This window comes from Rhipicephalus sanguineus, chromosome 11 (genome assembly GCF_013339695.2).
Source record: "Rhipicephalus sanguineus isolate Rsan-2018 chromosome 11, BIME_Rsan_1.4, whole genome shotgun sequence".
Taxonomy (NCBI): Eukaryota; Metazoa; Arthropoda; class Arachnida; order Ixodida; family Ixodidae; genus Rhipicephalus; species Rhipicephalus sanguineus.
Window position 1 is genome coordinate 26,087,931 of NC_051186.1, and position 18,260 is coordinate 26,106,190.

General features: G+C 48.9%; 1 protein-coding gene and 1 pseudogene across 1 annotated transcript; both read left to right on the top strand.

The window, feature by feature from the left end:
• Nucleotides 1–13,854: 13,854 nt before the first annotated feature.
• Nucleotides 13,855–14,740, top strand: LOC119374390 (uncharacterized; annotated as a pseudogene).
• Nucleotides 14,741–16,643: 1,903 nt separating this feature from the next.
• On the top strand, nt 16,644–17,816 carry LOC119374917 (uncharacterized protein K02A2.6-like). Its single transcript, XM_037645121.2, has one exon. The coding sequence runs from the start codon at nt 16,644–16,646 to the stop codon at nt 17,814–17,816; it is 1,173 nt and encodes a 390-aa protein (XP_037501049.2).
• The last annotated feature ends 444 nt before the right edge of the window (nt 17,817–18,260 follow it).

Here is an 18,260-nt window from a genome sequence, read left to right on the forward strand (position 1 = left end):
GTTTGTTGACGTCTCCTCCCATTCTACGCCACTACGACCCTACGGCCCCTACAGAGGTACACACGGACGCCAGCGGTGTTGGCCTCGGTGCTGTCCTTGCGCAGCGCAAACCTGGGTTCCCGGAATATGTCGTCGCATATGCAAGTCGTACGCTTACTAAAGCCGAGACCAATTACACCGTCACCGAGAAAGAATGCCTGGCAATCATTTGGGCACTTACAAAGTTCCGACCTTATTTGTATGGTCGCCCATTTGATGTCGTCACCGACCATCATGCACTGTGCTGGTTGTCGTCATTGAAGGATCCCTCAGGCCGTCTTCCCGTTGGGCACTTCGCCTGCAAGACTACGACATCCGCGTGCTGTACCGCAACGGACGTCAGCATGCTGACGCCGACGCCCTGTCGCGCTCTCCCTTGCCTGACGACAATGCCCACAACTCAGCGTCTCACTTTGTCGTTTCTTCCATCGATATTCACACCATCGCTACCGAGCAGCGCAAGAATAAATGGATTGCCTCACTGATAGACTTGCTGACTGATCCATCGGCCACACCATCCACTCGCTTGTTGCGTCGTCAAGCCCACCATTTCGCCATTCGCGACGACCTGCTCCACCGACGCAATTACAACAGCGACGGCCGCCAGTGGCTACTAGTAATACCCAGCAGTCTGCGTCATGACATATGCGAGTCGTTCCACTCTGATCCGCAGTGTGCACACTCTGGGGTATCGAAAACCTACCACCGCATTCGCCAACGTTACTTTTGGCGAGGGATGTACCGCTACGTGGAGAAGTTCGTTCGCTCCTGCATCGATTGTCAGCGCCGCAAAACTTCAATGCACCTGTCGCCAGCAGGTCTGCAACCTCTACCTTGCCCTGACCGACCGTTTGGGCGCGTTGGCATCGATTTATATGGGCCACTTCCCCTGACGTCCGCTGGTAACCGCTGGGCCATCGTCGCTGTAGACCACCTCACGCGATACGCTGAAACTGCTGCCCTTCCTGCGGCTACAGCGAGCGATGTGGCCTCCTTCCTGCTCCACCGATTCATGCTGCGTCACGGTCCACCCCAGGAGCTGCTTAGTGATCGAGGCCGTGTCTTCTTGTCGGAAGTCGTCGAAGCCATTCTCAAAGAGTGCAACGTTGTTCACCGCAAAACTACTGCTTACCACCCGCAGACAAATGGCCTCACCGAACGCTTGAACCGCACGCTAGGCGACATGCTCTCGATGTACGTCGCCGCCGACCACACGAATTGGGATGTCATTCTGCCCTTCGTCACGTACGCCTACAATACCGCTCCTCAGAGCACCACTGGTTTCTCACCATTTTTCTTATTGTATGGCAGGCACCCGTCGCACACCATCGACACCATCCTTCCCTACAAGCCGGACCGATCTGAATGTACGCCTATTTCTGCCACAGCCAGACTTGCTGAGGAGTGTCGCGAGCTCTCCAAGACCTTTACTACGCATAGCCAAGAGCGGCAGAAAAGCATTCGCGGTGACACCACCAGTTCTGCGCCCACGTTCCTTCCTGGAGCGCTCGTGTGGCTCTCGGTCCCTACCACTGCACCTGGCCTCTCTTCCAAACTACTGCCCAAATACGAAGGCCCCTACCGTGTCGTCGAACGCACATCCTCGGTGAACTACCTGATCGAACCCATCGACCCATCTTCGGACATGCGCCGTCGAGGGCGCGACATTGTCAACGTGGCGCGCCTGAAGCCCTACCATGACCCGCTCATAGTAACAAGTTGCTAGGTCGCCAGGCGGCTCCCTTTTCGCAGCCGGGGTAATTGTAGCGAAGCGTTTCTACTGAGTAATGGGTCGTCCTCTCGAGCGCCTTCCAGTGGGTCGTTCTCTTCTCTGAGAGCACGCTCCTCGTGCAGAGAGTCGGCCCCGCTTTTGACTGTCGCCGTCGCCGAGTGCCTGCTAATAAACGTCTTGACAATATATATATATATATATATATATATATATATATATATATATATATATATATATATATATATATATATATATATACATACATACATACATACATACATACGGTGCATGACGGCGGCGACGGCAAATATCAGCCGAGACTGTCCATATAATTGCTATCGTAATAAAACAAGTTGCCGCCGGTAGGGACCGAACCTGCTAATTTCACTTCATGCGTAAGTTGCACGCTTGGTCCCTTCCGATGGCAGTTCCATTTCCGTTCCATTTGTACCGTTCCATTTATTTCCATTCCAGAATTCCGTTCCATTTATTCCATATTTACTACAGTACAGTTAAACATTACAATTAATGTCCCATATACCTTTCTTAGCTCGCTTAGTCTTTGTTTACAAAAGAAACGCGCCCTCGATTCATTCGGCTCATCTTTTTCTTGTCTCTGCTTGCTCTACAACGACGCAGAAGATGTCCCTCTGCTTAATTTCCCCGTCTCTGTTGTGCCATTTTCTCCTTGTCGGCTCATAACACACAAGCAAAGAAATGCCATGGGTGTTCGAATTTATCTGTGTCTTCAGCGTTAGTCTTTTATATGCGAAGCATTTCTTAGCGAACCTTTGGCACTTTGAGCGTTTCTATCTATCTATCTATCTATCTATCTATCTATCTATCTATCTATCTATCTATCTATCTATCTATCTATCTATCTATCTATCTATCTATCTATCTATCTATCTATCTATCTATCTATCTATCTATCTATCTATCTAGCCGCCTACGTCTGGGTGCTCTCATAATCGCCTCCTTAACTTGGTGTAGACGAAAATTGACATGGGCGGGTAAAAGGATTTGACGAATATGACTGTTGGGTCATGACATGAATAACGTGAAAATCCTGTCGCGTACGTCATCAAACCCTTTCCTACAGACACGTGTCTGTAGGAAAGGGTTTGACGGTGCAACGTCACTTGTTGTGATGAGCGAAGTGCGCGTTTTAAAAAGTGCGCGAGTGCACCGACGCAAGAAAAAAGAAAGACGACGACTGAATGTGCGGACGCGAGTTCTCAGGGCGGCAAATCAAAGAAGACGACGTCAAACAGGGCGCGTGAGTTACGCAAGACCATTTTACCCAATGAGGATCTTCCACGCCAGTGAGAAGAAGAGACCCACGGGTGTAAACGGAAGAGCGAGCAGACGGGGCTGAGACGTGGCCAGGAGAAGAACGTGACCAGGGCGCGGGAGTGGCGGCCAGCAGGTTCCTGCGTCGAGGCCGCTGCGGGCTCCCACCTGGACACAAACCCAAGGTTCCATCGTCTGGCGTTGGCCAGGCCTCTTCTCAACGTCTGGCGTTGGCCAGGCACGCCTACATCTCCTGCTCCCTCTCCAAGCGTCGGTGGACGAACGCTGAAAGGTCGCTGACCGCGACTCGCCCGACGCCACTGTCCCTCCGAGCGACGCCTTCATCCAAGCCGAGCCTGCCTCCCGCATCTTCCAGCATCGCCGCCTGCACTACTGCGTCTCTTCTGTGGGACTACGTGTACGGAACGGTGAACGGTCTTTTCATTCTGAACTTACATCTATGCATTGTTACAGTTTATTAAGCGGCCCATAGTCCTGTTAACTTTCTCTATCTCTTTCATGTTTTGTTCCATTTTCTATCAATTTCTCTCTTTCTCCGTTTGTTTAAATATACTGAGTGTTGTTCTTTTCTTTGGGCGCAAATGGTCTCGTGTCTCCTTCCCTCGATGACGGTTGTGTCATCCAGGTTTGCTTATACGAACCTACGCGAGAGCTAGTTAATTTAACAGCCTCGTGACAAATTGGCGTCCGCTACGACAGGACGAGACCGTTTGTGCAATTTAGTGTTGTGCACAAGGAAGGGAAATGACCACGTCAGATCTAACGGCGTTAGCGATACGCATGGGGCTTGAGGGTGACGAGTTGAAGGCATGGCTTGATGAGCGTGAGGCACGAGCTCGCGAAGATAGGGCAGATTTAGAAGAATTGGCAAGGCGCATGGGGCTAGAAGGTGAGGAGCTCACTGCATGGTGCGAGGAACGCCTGAGGCGAATCTGTGAAGAGAAAGCTGAAGAAATAGAAGCGCGGAAAGAGCAGTTGGAGTTTGAAAGAGAATTAAGGAGGAAGGAGATGGAACTTCGAGAGATGAAACAGAGAACGCTTCAGTTAAGGATTCGGCTTGCGGAGATAGAAATGAAGCGGCAAGGCGGTAACAGAGAGGTGGATAGTAGGGGTGAGCCCGGCAAAGGTCTCAGGTCAGAGCCAAGTATGGGTTGGCATAACTTAGCAAGAAAGGAAGGCTCAAGTTCCTTTGAAAGTGATGTCGCTATCCAGAAAGGTGCAACAGATTGCACACTTAGTGGAGCGCATACAGAAAGAGGGATCCCTAGTGTAAGGGTAATAGATGTTCCCACGGAGGCTGTTTTCGAAGTCTGTGGGGCGACATTTAGTGAAGACGCAGAGTCTTCAGTTATACCGACTGCAACAGAAACATGCAACATAGCTCTGCGCGAAAGCCGTGCAGGAAGCAAGTCGGTCGCCGCAGAGTCCTGTGTAGCACAGGCTGCGGTAGCGGATGGGACGGATATGGTCGAGAACCACATAAGTAATCCTCCCAAAAAGAGAACGAGAGTAACGTCTGGAGTAAATGCACAACCGATTTGTGTGGGAGAATTAAAGCAGAGTGTAGAAGCAATGGTCGAAAAACGGAGAACAGAGTCGAAAGCTCCGTCGGCACAATGTGAATACGAGGGCCGGCCAGATGACGCAGATGGAGGGGTCATTGGTGTTGGAGAACAAGACGCTTCACTGGTACCAAGTGATCCTCAAGAGAGTAATATTTCGCCAGTTCGTTGCTATCGGAGCAGTAAGGAAGCCGACTTGTGCTCTATGGCGTCTTGGGGTGCATCAGTGATTGCTTTTAAGGTTTCTGGACCTTTAGAAGCTAACGGGCCGAGGCAAAGCATTCTCGTGAAGGAAGCCGTCATTCAGACGCTCCTGCACTGGTGCGCATGGAGACAACGCCTCCGACTGGAATGCAGACATTCCGGCGTTGACGCTAGCAATTTGGTGGCTGAGAATCCGATGCTTCAGAGGTTCAGGTACAAACGAGCCTACGGTGGAAAATTAATCCAAGGGCGTCGGTCTCTTTTCTCTAGCCAGGTGATCAGCGCTGTTCGGCTTGTTTGGGACGCTATAACTTGAGCGTCGAGTTCGAAAACCGGTTGCTCCTTTTGGATTTTGGATTGCGGACCACCGAGGTGTACTTCGATCTTGTAAATATTTGTTTATGAACTTGCATTCCATGCGAAGTGTGACGTGATGTATAATTTTTCACATGACGGTGTAAATGTGAAAAAAATGTGTGGTAACTTTCAAGATCCATTACGTGTGTTACGTTAAGACAGTGCAGTGGACTGCGTTGCATATGTGTAGTGTGTGGCCAAACGCGCACTCATCGACAGTTTTTTAGAAAAAAAAACTTTTCGAAAGGGGGACTTATTGTGATGAGCGAAGTGCGCGTTTTAAAAAGTGCGCGAGTGCACCGACGCAAGAAAAAAGAAAGACGACGACTGAATGTGCGGACGCGAGTTCTCAGGGCGGCAAATCAAAGAAGACGACGTCAAACAGGGCGCGTGAGTTACGCAAGACCATTTTACCCAATGAGGATCTTCCACGCCAGTGAGAAGAAGAGACCCACGGGTGTAAACGGAAGAGCGAGCAGACGGGGCTGAGACGTGGCCAGGAGAAGAACGTGACCAGGGCGCGGGAGTGGCGGCCAGCAGGTTCCTGCGTCGAGGCCGCTGCGGGCTCCCACCTGGACACAAACCCAAGGTTCCATCGTCTGGCGTTGGCCAGGCCTCTTCTCAACGTCTGGCGTTGGCCAGGCACGCCTACATCTCCTGCTCCCTCTCCAAGCGTCGGTGGACGAACGCTGAAAGGTCGCTGACCGCGACTCGCCCGACGCCACTGTCCCTCCGAGCGACGCCTTCATCCAAGCCGAGCCTGCCTCCCGCATCTTCCAGCATCGCCGCCTGCACTACTGCGTCTCTTCTGTGGGACTACGTGTACGGAACGGTGAACGGTCTTTTCATTCTGAACTTACATCTATGCATTGTTACAGTTTATTAAGCGGCCCATAGTCCTGTTAACTTTCTCTATCTCTTTCATGTTTTGTTCCATTTTCTATCAATTTCTCTCTTTCTCCGTTTGTTTAAATATACTGAGTGTTGTTCTTTTCTTTGGGCGCAAATGGTCTCGTGTCTCCTTCCCTCGATGACGGTTGTGTCATCCAGGTTTGCTTATACGAACCTACGCGAGAGCTAGTTAATTTAACAGCCTCGTGACACTTGTGTTTATGGTGCTTGCTATCTAATTTTACTAGAAACAATAAACACTACATGATATTCCTACGAGGTGTACTCCTACGATACAGGCGTCATATCAGATTAACGTCTGTGGTTTCAGTGCTGGCTCCGCTTTTATAGCAGTCTAATAAATATGACATGTGTGTTCCTGTGATTCAGCAAACTTTATTGAAGCATTGCTCGACCATGGAGGAATATCTTAACGAAAGTTACGTATCATATTCACATCACCGCACCGTAAAGTGCACTTAGTCCGTCAGAACGACGCACTGTCCACTTCATTTCATACGAGGCTGGGCGATGGCCTCATGCTGACCGAGGGTGATGCCAGATTGATTGACAGCGGCTTTGTAGACATGGCTACGTTCGCTACATACACCCAGGTAGTCTACGAATACTACAAGCATCGTCCACTGATGTTTGTCTACGTAGCACTATCCATTCCTAGCAGCCTCGACGGCCTATACCTCACCAACGCGAAGGGTGTCTTCAGGTTCCGACATGTCGCCGGCTCTATCGACAGACACTTTGTCGACGAAATGACCGAGGCAACGACGAATTCCAACAGCTGTATGATGTTCTAACGAGGGATCCATGTGTAGTGAAGTATGAGGTAAGATACTTCACTATACATGGACCCCTCGTCACTGCGATCACGAACGGATCGGATAAGTCATGACCAGCTGCTGTTGTTGCGCACTGAGCACAATGATGATGACCTTGTTCAAGAACTGTCAAGAACTTCTTCCACACATGCACACAGGTTCGTGAAACGTGCGTGCATTCTCCATCATAAGGCACAAGTATAAGCACTATATAACAGCTTACCGTTTCTGCTGCTGATAATACCCACGTTGCCGTTGGCAGTGTTACCCAACTATAAACAACTGGTTATATAACCGATATGCGGCTCTTCAACATATATGTGTGCGTATTTATCTTTAGCGTCATTTTGTAGCGGTTCGCTCAGTAAAAAAAAATTACGCCACAGTCACCTTCCCGCCACATGCTTCGCATAACATCGACTCCCACGGTAAGTGGGATCTGCCGAATATTTTAGCCTCGGAAACATGAGCCAGCAAGCAGGAGCCATCTCTAGCCAACACTGTGCCAGATAAGATCAGCGTACGCACAAGAGAAAAAGATAAAAGGCAGAAGGTCAAGTAGCATCTAATCGGAAGCGTTCGGCCGCACAATAAGCCACGTGACCGGACGGCCGGAAGCTGACCGGAACCGCTCGACTAGCTCCTAATCGATTAAGGGGATCACGTATACTCCCTTCGCCCTGTCGAATCCTTCTCAGCTGTCGTTAGCAAAGAGGCGCATATCTAAGCATCAAGGTAACGCGGTTCCCCGGGAATCTCCCCTCGTTAAGCCTAAATCTGCTGCGGGAGTGATATTGGATGGGACAGACTGGTCAAACAGACCGCATAGTATGAGGGTAGGGCTTGCATCGGCCTAAGCGAGAGAGCGAGACGGGAGGTAGAGCAATCGGTGTGCGCATCACGGATTCAAGCAGAGAAGACGAGACAGAGTGGTCCAGCCGACCCATCTGTTCGTGAAAAGTGTATGTTCTAATCGAACGTCAGCGCAAGGAGAAGAAACGCGTCTGCTTTGCTTAGGACGTAAAGCTATAGGAAATTACGCGAAATTCAGTGTATCTACAGCTTACGAACAAACTTCTTGGGGAGATGACATCAGAAAAAACCACTTAAGGTGATGGTAACCTTAGTAACTTGTTTTTAAGTAGCTATTAGAGTGCATAAAGGCATACTCCTTGAACATGTTGTCCAATTTACATTTAGTGTTTATAATTTTACGAGACAGCTAAATAATAAACAAACAATGCCTAAGCGCTCATCGAGATGAACTAAATTTCTGTTCATGATGGTTAGCGCAAACGCAACACAGACGAAAAGAAGAAAAAACGACGACACTTCGTTTCGTCTGTGTTGCGTTTGCGCTAACCATCATGAAAATTTTCCAACTCGCCGAATTCGCTACCCTCCCCAATTTCTGTTCTTGTTGATTTTCCTTATTTATTTGCTCTGTCTTAAAATTATACGACTGAAAGGTGATGAACGTGGAATTAGGCTAAACAAATACATTTATTTTAAAGCACGGCTGTGTGGAAATAAATGCTCATTACGTACAAAAGTCCCTCATTTAATTTTTATTTTTTTTTTTTTGAAGTGCATATAGGCAGTCTTACTGTTAGCGAAACAAATCTGTGTAGCAGGTGTCTATGCGGATATAAAACAGGCATGCGGACGTCAGTATACTAAAAAAATCAGCATTTTTAGAGAATGACGTTTACAAAATGAGACAAACAATGCACGGAGCTTTCGAGTTAAATAAAAGCTTCAATCCTGAAGGGACGGCGTGATAGGTGGGTTGCCTATACGATGTTGTTAAGAGGGGTGCGTCTTTTTTTTCGCGTTTTCAACGATACACAAGCGGACAAAGACTACGAAACAACAGGAAGAGTATTGTCACAGGATTTCTGCAATAAAACTCGCTCGAATGCGAGAGCTTCGATAAAAACAGGAGACTTTCGCGAGGTCACATCAACAACACATGACAGCCAACAGTAAACACTGTTCCTTCTTTTGAGAACAATATCGGCACCTGGGGTAATGTACATTTTCTCACGTATGACGACGTGAAAAGCTTCAGCTGCTTCGTTCTTTCGCTGATTGCGTTAACATCGCGCGCTCGCGCGTCGTCCTTTGATGGCATGTCTGTAGTCATGCGGCCTCGTGCCCAGCCCACGCCGGAATAGCTTTTCACATCGTCAAACACGAGGGCAGATGCATTAGGCAAGCATCAATATTGCTATTGTATGAACAGCGTTTACTGTTCGCTTACTCTTTTGTTGTTGTCGGCAGCCTAAGAAACATTATTGATTTGTATCAACGCTATTGTTTTGGAGCATATTTTTTCTTCAAGCTCCCAGACGGCGCACGCCCTTCTTTTCCGAAATTCGTTACTCTTAATCCCTATGCGCACTGCCTACACTGTGCAGTTCCCAACTAGTCTTCTGCAGCATATCCTCCAAAACACTTCAGGACTAATTTCATTACTTTCTGAATATGTATCACTTTTGAAAGCATCTATCTTGAAGCATTTCTGATAGGCTACTCGTCTTTATTGTCTGAGAAGCCGTAATGATCACAGTGAAAGTTCCTGAACCGATGCTTCAAACACAACTACGCAGCTAAAGTTCCTCACGTGTGGATGCGTGCATGGAATATGTTTAGAACACAGCGTGCTATCATGTGATCACGCAAAATTGTCTGTTGCTTGTCCTTGTGTTGATTGTCCCTTGCTCCTTCTTCCACGCAGGGCAGCCATTAAAAGTCTCTTTGTGGCTAAACGCCTTGTTCCGTGTTCTTTCTTCCTCTACAGGTCATTGTTTAACAGAACCAGACGAAGTTAGTACCACCTGTGTTGCAGTAGTAGCACTTCAATGAAGGAAGGAAGGGAATTTTGAGGGCTCGTTTCTTTTTGTTTGACGCAACCTTAATAAAAGCTGAGCAGATAATGAAGACCACTCGTTAAAGGATCACGTTTTACGTGACGCCAGCTGGCAAATAAAAAGAGTGTTCCACACTCGCCGTCATGGCAACAAGCGGTGCTGACACACAAATACCTGACAAAGCGGACGAGGGGACCGACCGCCGCCGTAGCTCAAAAGGCCTTTTTCAAGCAATCCCAGAACGCCCCGCGGGCGCGCGGAGAAATATGGGAAAAGTGTGTACGTCGAGCGAGCCGGCCGTTCGGTCGCTCGCTGCTCGTTGGCGCCTTGGGAGCACGAAATGACAAGAACACGTCGCGGCTTCCTGACTATTCTTACATCGTAAATGCTACACATATCGAAACTCAAATGCGCGTAGCTCTACTCACGTAATATGAAATGAATAACGCTATCAGTCAGGCACATAGGCAAGGGGGGGGGGGGGCGGGGGCCCGGCCCCCCCCCCCGAAATTCGTCCAGCCTTCTATATTCCCGGGCAACTTTTGTTTTATTTTTGCCATGGAAATACTTTCTTTCGAACAATTAGGCCTTGCCCCCCCCCCGAAAGAAAATCCTGGCTACGTGCCTGCTATCAGTATAGGCGTTAACGAGCGAATCTCTATCCGGTATAGCAGCAAAGCGAAAATGCACGCTATATCTCGTGCCGATACTGTCAAGTCGTATACTATCATGAGTAGTGAGAGCTGGAACACCTAATTAGTCTTTTTACGATTACTTGTAATGTACTAATATGAATGTGACGTATGGAATGGCAAGAAATACCTTCCCGCCTGACTTTTAGCGTCATGAACACTTCGCGCTTGTGAACTGCATTTAGCCGCTGTGAGCTTTAAAAGGTAATTTCAGTGTTCCGTATCATGCTTCTCACGACTATACAGAACTACGGTATTGCAAATCAGTTCTGCGGAATCCCACAAGGTGGCGGAAGGGTTAAGAAAGGAAAAATAGACAACCACGCGTTTTTAGCACGAAGCCACAAGGAAATCCACACGGATTTCTCAGAAATACATCCTCTTAGTTGCCGAAAAATTCGTCCTGGTCCGGGGATCGAACCCGGGACTAACGCCTTTCCGGGATGGTCGCTCAATTGGTAGAGCGACCGCGCCGGAAAGGCGTTAGTCCCGGGTTCTACGATTAACGTCTCCTATAACTTCATTGGCTTCATTATCTACTGGTTTTCATTGAAGTAGTATCGCTTGTGTTGTATGTCTCGGTGTGTTTGTATTTGTGTATTCGCGCTACACTCTAACGACCGGTTCCCTTGGAACGGTCACTCGTACAAAAGGATTAGATACAGGCACCCACAATTGAGAAAACATGAACGTCGCCGCTAACTGGATCGACCTTATCGTCAACACGAGCCAACACTTCCTTCACGGACTTGATTACGATGACAGGGAGCCACGCCAATAGCAGCAGCAGCAGCAGCAGCAGCAAGAGTGCGCTCGAGTGGGGACACGGATGAGGAAGCCAGACCCGGACACCTCGGCTGATGGATTGCTGTGGACGCGACTTCTAATGGGAAAGTAAAGGGGCTTAGCCCAGGGCTCAGGGCGCAATTACACCGTCTCGTTTTTCTCCGCCGAGGCCGGCCCGTCTCTGCGAATGTGCGCGCCTTAGCGATAAAAAAAAAATCACAGCATATCCACGGAGTGAATGATGATGAGTGGGCGAAGCTGCGGAGGTTCATCTGTAAACCGTGAATCTTCCGTGAATTCTGCCCAGTACATCATCACCGACGTGAGATCGGGCGCGTTTATACTAAAGGTTCGATGAGTTATGACGACTTGCAGCGCACTTTAATTTTACATGTACGCTGTGAATTTTCATTGTTTAGAAAACCATTGCTTAGAAAACATCTGGCGTCTTTCGTTAAACAGCTGGCGTCTTTTCGTTTTGCTTTAGAAACATCTGGCGTTCTTTCGTTTTGCTTCTACAAAACATCTGGCGTCTTTTGTTGGTTTATTTCATCAATCAACGGCGTTTTGAACAAAATTTTTATTGTTTAATCACGCACAGGAGAAATCTCACCAGGCACTACCTTGGAGGTAAAGAATGGCTTTTAGCTAACGCTGCGAATTTTTTATTGTTCAACAACGCACAGGAAAAATCTCCCACCGGCACCACCTTGCAGGTCAAAGCGTAAGACTGGTTACATACTACGCTACGAGGGACGAACGGGTGCCGCTATAAGGAGCTTCGCCCCTAAAAAGAATGCACCGGGCAGATAATGGATGAAAGTATTGCCAATGGGACAAAGTCCCCAAACAAAGTATGTTCAAGCAAACAGTTAGGAAGCCGTTGACACGGAGACAGCGGCAAAAGCTACTCAAATGTCTTATAGGAGAACAGGAAGTGAGATCAAAGTGTTGATAAAAGACGAGCTTTAGTGTTGTTCCGCCAGGCTGCAGTGGCCAGCTACGGTTTTCTGTTCAATTTTGACCAGTTAATCTTCTTCTCTCATTTGCCCGCTGTGTTATGTATTTTCAGTGCAAAAACTAAACTCGTCATAATTAATAATTGTTGGGGTTTAACGTCCCAAATCCACAACCTGGTTATGAGGGACGCTGCAGTGGAGGGCTCCGGAAATTTAGACCATGTCCTGTTTAACGTGGACCTAAATATAATTACACGGACCAACTAAACTCTGACTATGCAAACATGTGCCCAGGAAAACGAGTGACACTTCAAGCAAAATGATTGCGGTGAGTATTTACGAGTGTCGGCCCTCGAAATACAATTTTTCCTCCTCTGCGTGCTCTGACCGCGATTGTCTCCTGTAGGAGTGTGAGCAGAGAGAGGGAAGGAATGTAGGAAAGGTAGGGAGGTTAACTAGAGTACCAGAAATTCTTTCCGGATGGGGTGGGGCATTAGGCATGTTCGTGCGTGTGCTTGTACATGTAGGTGTATATACACACATGCAAAAATGAAAAAAAAAACTTTGAGGAGCTTGAGGCTACGCCAGCGGTTCGCTGTCATCAAGTGAGATCCGTTCAGGCTTGCGTATTCTCACGTGACGCTCTCCTTGTTAATTTAAATAGTAAGCAAATGTTTCTGCGATACATATGGCCAAAGCAGCTACGCACTTTACTTAGTGTAGTTGTCTAAAGCGTTGGTATTGTCGCGAGATCGAGCGGAGTCGCCGCCTGGCGGCTATAGCTGAAGCGCGCCTAGTGTGGATTGCTCCCTGCGTCGTCTGCTAGCCACGTCGTGTTTGCACGTGCGCGTACGTCCTGCACGGTCTCAAAGGGCGGTTCGTTCTGTTATGTTAGCGCGAGTTTACCTGCTCGTACGTATACCTAACATAGTGTACAGAAGCAAATGAGCTTGCTCGGCTGCATGCGCGTTGTAATAAGAGGGCTGTGTATTGGTGTCGTACCCTTCGTTCGCCAGAATCATCTCAGTGTTGGTGCCGCTTTCTGCTTCAAGCACCCCCTAAAGTGCGCTTGGCATAGTCCCAAACATGAAGAACATTAAATACTGTGTGAATGCAGCGTTTTAGCGACTCGTTGGTAAACAAAAACGAGGCTCATGCACTTTCGCGTTGTTGTTAGGTGTATAACTGCGGCACTCCAGTTCATGATGAGCTTTAGTTTTGCTTAAAGATGTCCTTTTATTGTATGGTCGTGGCCCCGCTACAGCGAAATGTTTCTATCAAGTGAAGCTGAGACTTCGGTGCTCAAGCTGTCCCTAAAACAAAAGAAAAAAAAAACAGACTGTGGTGTCATGCGAAGCCAGTGTGACGTCACGCTGATAGCGCCGGTGCTTCATGGCTATATAAGCGCTGTGAACCGGGCGCTCAGTGTTCTTTTGTGCTCAGTATTCATGTAGTAATAAACCATCTTACTGTTCTCGTTCACGGCCACTCTGGCTCTGCTCGTCCCTCGAGGCTACAACAGACTGGCGACGAAGATGAGATCCGAATTCCACTGGGCTACAAGACACCATTAGCGGCGGTTCCGAAACGCTGCGAAGATACAGGCAGGATGGCGACGTTGGGAAGGTTCGATCAGTTCATCGAGGACGGTGACGAAGATTTTCAGTCCTACGTGGAGCGGTTCGACCACTTCCTGAAGGCCTCCCAGGTGAGCGACGACCTGAAGGTGTCAGTGTTCATAACGGCAATAGGAAAGAAGGCCTATAAAACTCTGAAAACGTTGCTGGAGCCAGAAAAGCCAGAAAACAAGACGTAAGCACAGTTAGTACAGACACTGAAAGAGCAGTACGTTCCCGAAACTTCCGTGATTGCCGAGCGTTTCAAATTCAATCGTTGTTTCCAACAAGATGGGCAAGCGGTGACAGCCTTCGCTGTAGAGCTGAAGCGGTTGGCGACATCCTGTGATTTCGGAACGTTTCTGGACGACGCTCTGCGCGACCGGTTTGTGGCAGGACTTTGTGACAAAGAAACACAAGCAGAGCTGCTAAAGACAAGCAAGCTGGCTTTTAAAGAGGCCTGCGATATCGCTAGGAGTATCGAGTTGGCCCGGAAAGAAAGCCAGGATTTTCAGCCCAAGTCGGCGCAAGGAATGATCAGCGCCCTTAACCGCAAAACAGATAGCGGGAAACGCCCACCACGCTGGAGAGAAGAAACTTCGGGGATGCCTGCTGGCACCAGGGGGGGCGGAACCACTGCACTGTTTCCGATGCGGCTCAGAGCATGAAGCATCTATCTGCAAATTTCGCAAGTACCGTTGTCGGGTGTGTACACGGGTTGGACACTTAGCGAAGATGTGTAGGGACAGAGGTAGAGACGCTGCGAACGTGATAGACGAGGAAAGTGACGCGGGTGAACATGTGCTGTACAATATCTATTCCTGTGAGGGGCGCACCAGACTCTACGAAATTTGCCTGAAGCTAGATCAGAAAAGCTAAAGCTAAAAACCTTAAGCTCTTAAGATCTTAAGCTAAAAACCTACGGAGGCACTCCGCTGACGGTAAAAGGGAAGCTAAACGTTTCCGTAGAGCACAATGGTCAGCACAAGCAACTTCCGCTAATTGTCGTGAAAACAAACGAGAGTACCAACACTATGCTGTTGGGGCGAGACTGGCTGTCAGCACTGAAGTTAGACTGGACTAGTGTGCATGGGGTTTGCTTGGACAAAGTGGCGTTGTTGCTTGAAAAATATGCTAAGATTTTTGAGCCTACCTTGGGTCTAATTAAGAACAGGGCCATTAAGTTAGTGCTTAAAGAGAATAGCACACCCGTTTTTTGTAAAGCGCGGTCGGTACCTTTCGCAGTTAAAGAAGCAGTGTCTTCGGAACTGCAGAACCTCGTGAAAACCGGAGTGTTAGTACCTGTTCAGAAGAGTGAATGGGCGACGCCACTAGTAGGGGTGCCTAAACCAAACAACCAGGTCAGGGTGTGTGGGGATTTCAAGGTGACACTAAACCCATGCCTAAGAACTGATCATTACCCCCTTCCCGTGATTGAGGATCTGTTTGTAAAGCTGGCCGGTTGCAAATATTTCACGGTGTTGGATTTGTCCACTGCATACCAGCAGCTGGAATTGCATCGCCAAGCGCAGTCGCTAGTCGTGATCAACACGCATTTGGGTTTATTCAAGTATACGCGCTTACCCTATGGCATAACGAGTGCACCTTCGATTTTCCAGGCAGTTATGGATGAGGAGTTGAAAGGACTTGATCGGGTAGCGTGCTATCTAGACGACGTGCTGATAGCAGGAGCTACCTTTGAGGAATGTTTCCACAAAGTGGAAATTGTGCTGTCGCGGTTTCTAGAAAGAGGCATTCGACTGAAAAAAGAGAAATGTAAGTTCTTTCAAACTTCTGTCTTGTATTTGGGGACGTTCTGGACGAAAAGGGCATACGCCCGTCAGAGGAAAAAGTAAAAGCTATAACGGAGGCTCCTGCACCTGCGAATGAGGCACAGTTAAGAGCTTACTTAGGGTTGATAAACTATTATGCTAAGTTCGTTCCCCACGTGGCCACGCGACTCAGACCACTGTATGACGTGTTGAACCAAGAAAAAGGCTTCGAGTGGTCCCGTGAGGCAGAGCAAGTGTTCCATCAAAGTAAAACGTGGTTGACGGAAGGAAACGTTTTGACATACTACGACCCAACGAAAGAGATAGGGCTGGTGTGTGACGCATCCATGTATGGCGTGGGCGCCATTCTGTTTCATAAGATCGATAAGGTGGAAAAACCTATTGCTTATGCGTCTAGGGCACTGAGCAAAGCAGAGAAAGGTTATGCTCACATTGAAAAAGAGGCTCTCGCCGTGGTCTTTGGGCTGAAGAAGTTCCACAAATACCTATTTGGGCGTAGTTTTGTCATTTATTCGGACCACCAGCCATTAGCCAGCCTTCTGGGGCACGGCAGACCAGTTCCAGTAATGTCTGCAGCGCGCATGCAACGATGGGCTTTGTTACTGGCGGCGTACAATTACAGATGGGTGTACCGTAAAGGCAGCAACATGGGAAACGCTGACGCGCTTTCGCGGTTGCCGTTGGCGAATGAGCGAGATGTCTCAGATTACGTACAATTTTTCTCTGTGGTCAATGAACTTCCACTGTCTGCTGACATAATCAGCAAGAAAACGAGCACTGATAGAGTGCCATCGAAAGTGTTGTGGTACACGAGAAATGGCTGGCCTGCGCATGTCACTGATAGTGAATTGGAACCGTACTTTGTTCGCCGGTATGAACTATCGGTAGATCAGCAGTGTGTTACGTGGGGAAATCGGGTAATTGTTCCGCACTGTTTGCGTAACCAAGTATTGGCACTTTGTCATGAAGGTCACCCCGGAGTAACGCGCATGAAAATGCTCGCGCGCAGCTATGTCTGGTGGCCTCAGTTAACCCAAGATATTGAAAATGTTGTTAAAAGTTGCTGTACTTGTCAGTTGACGCAGAACGCTTCACCTAAGGCCCCACTACAAACTTGGGGTTGGCCGAGCCGCAGATGGCAGCGAATCCACCTGGATTTTGCATTCGCAGACAACAAGTGGCTCCTCGTGCTGGTGGATGCCCACTCCAAGTGGGTGGAGGTGTTTGTGATGAATTCAACAACGACCGAGAAGACCGTCGAGAGGCTGCGTGGGGTGTTCGCATCGTATGGCCTTCCAGAGGAGGTTGTTACGGGCAACGGGCCTCAGTTCACGGCAAAGAGTTTCACAGAGTTCCTGCTTAAGAACGGAGTGCGGCACACCAGAACACCTCCCTACCACCCCGCATCCAATGGAAGCGCCGAGAGATGCGTCCAGACGGTGAAACGGGATCTTACCCGACAGCTTCTCGACGAAAGGTCATCGGGCCAGAGTAAGACCCTACAGCACCGCATAGATCTCTTTCTGTTCAGGTACCGGAACACACCGACCACAACCACGGGGCAGACACCAGCAGAACTGTTTTTGTCGTGGTCGCCCCGCACTCGCCTGACTATGCTACAGCCAGACCTGGAGAGACGGATGGAAGAACGGTTCTCCAAAGTAAAGGCCCAAGTTGACGAAAGAAGAGGGTCTGAAAGAGCTTACAAAGAGGGGGAAAGCGTTCAAGGCCTTCGTCCAGGTGATCCCAAGTGGCTGATAGGTGTCATCGAAAGAAGGTGCAGTGCCGTTACGTACCTTGTGCGCGTAGGATCCGAAAACAGGTTCACGCATGTAGACAATTTACGTCCGCGCTACTTTGAGAGTGTCGAAGAAGGCCCCAGTGAGCGTCCCTGTTTCGTGCCCAGCTCAATTCCAGACCCTGGGTCCGAAGCCCCTCCTACGAGCCCCCGTCCCGTTCCGGTTCGTGAGCCTCCCAGGTCTGCTACCGCACCGCCGGAGCCACCCGGAGACTCAGCTCCCTCGGAACAACCAAATGCAAGTCCACATCAAGGCTCTGCCCCGGCAGCGTCCCCTCTGCGAATACCTGCGTCTCCTCTGGGTGCTCAGACTCTTCGACGCAGTGCTCGTACAAGAAAACCTCCCGATTGGTATAGGCCATAAACATTGTAGGAAGGAGTGTGGTGTCATGCGAAGCCAGTGTGACGTCACGCTGATAGCGCCGGTGCTTCATGGCTATATAAGCGCTGTGAACCGGGCGCTCAGTGTTCTTTTGTGCTCAGTATTCATGTAGTAATAAACCATCTTACTGTTCTCGTTCACGGCCACTCTGGCTCTGCTCGTCCCTCGAGGCTACAACACAGACAACGGAATGACACGGCAGTGATAAAACGGAGTTGCCGCGTGCAATTTTAACTTGGGGCGAAACTTATGCAGAACCACCCGTGTGCTTAGATTCAGGCACGCTTTGAAAGACCCAGGTGTTCAAAATTAATACCGACGGCGTGCCTTACATTTATGTATAATTTCACGCAAAACCTCACCTTTTTTTTACATTATCTTGAGCGTTTGTGTAGAGTTGCTATAATTGATGGAGGCAGCGCATAT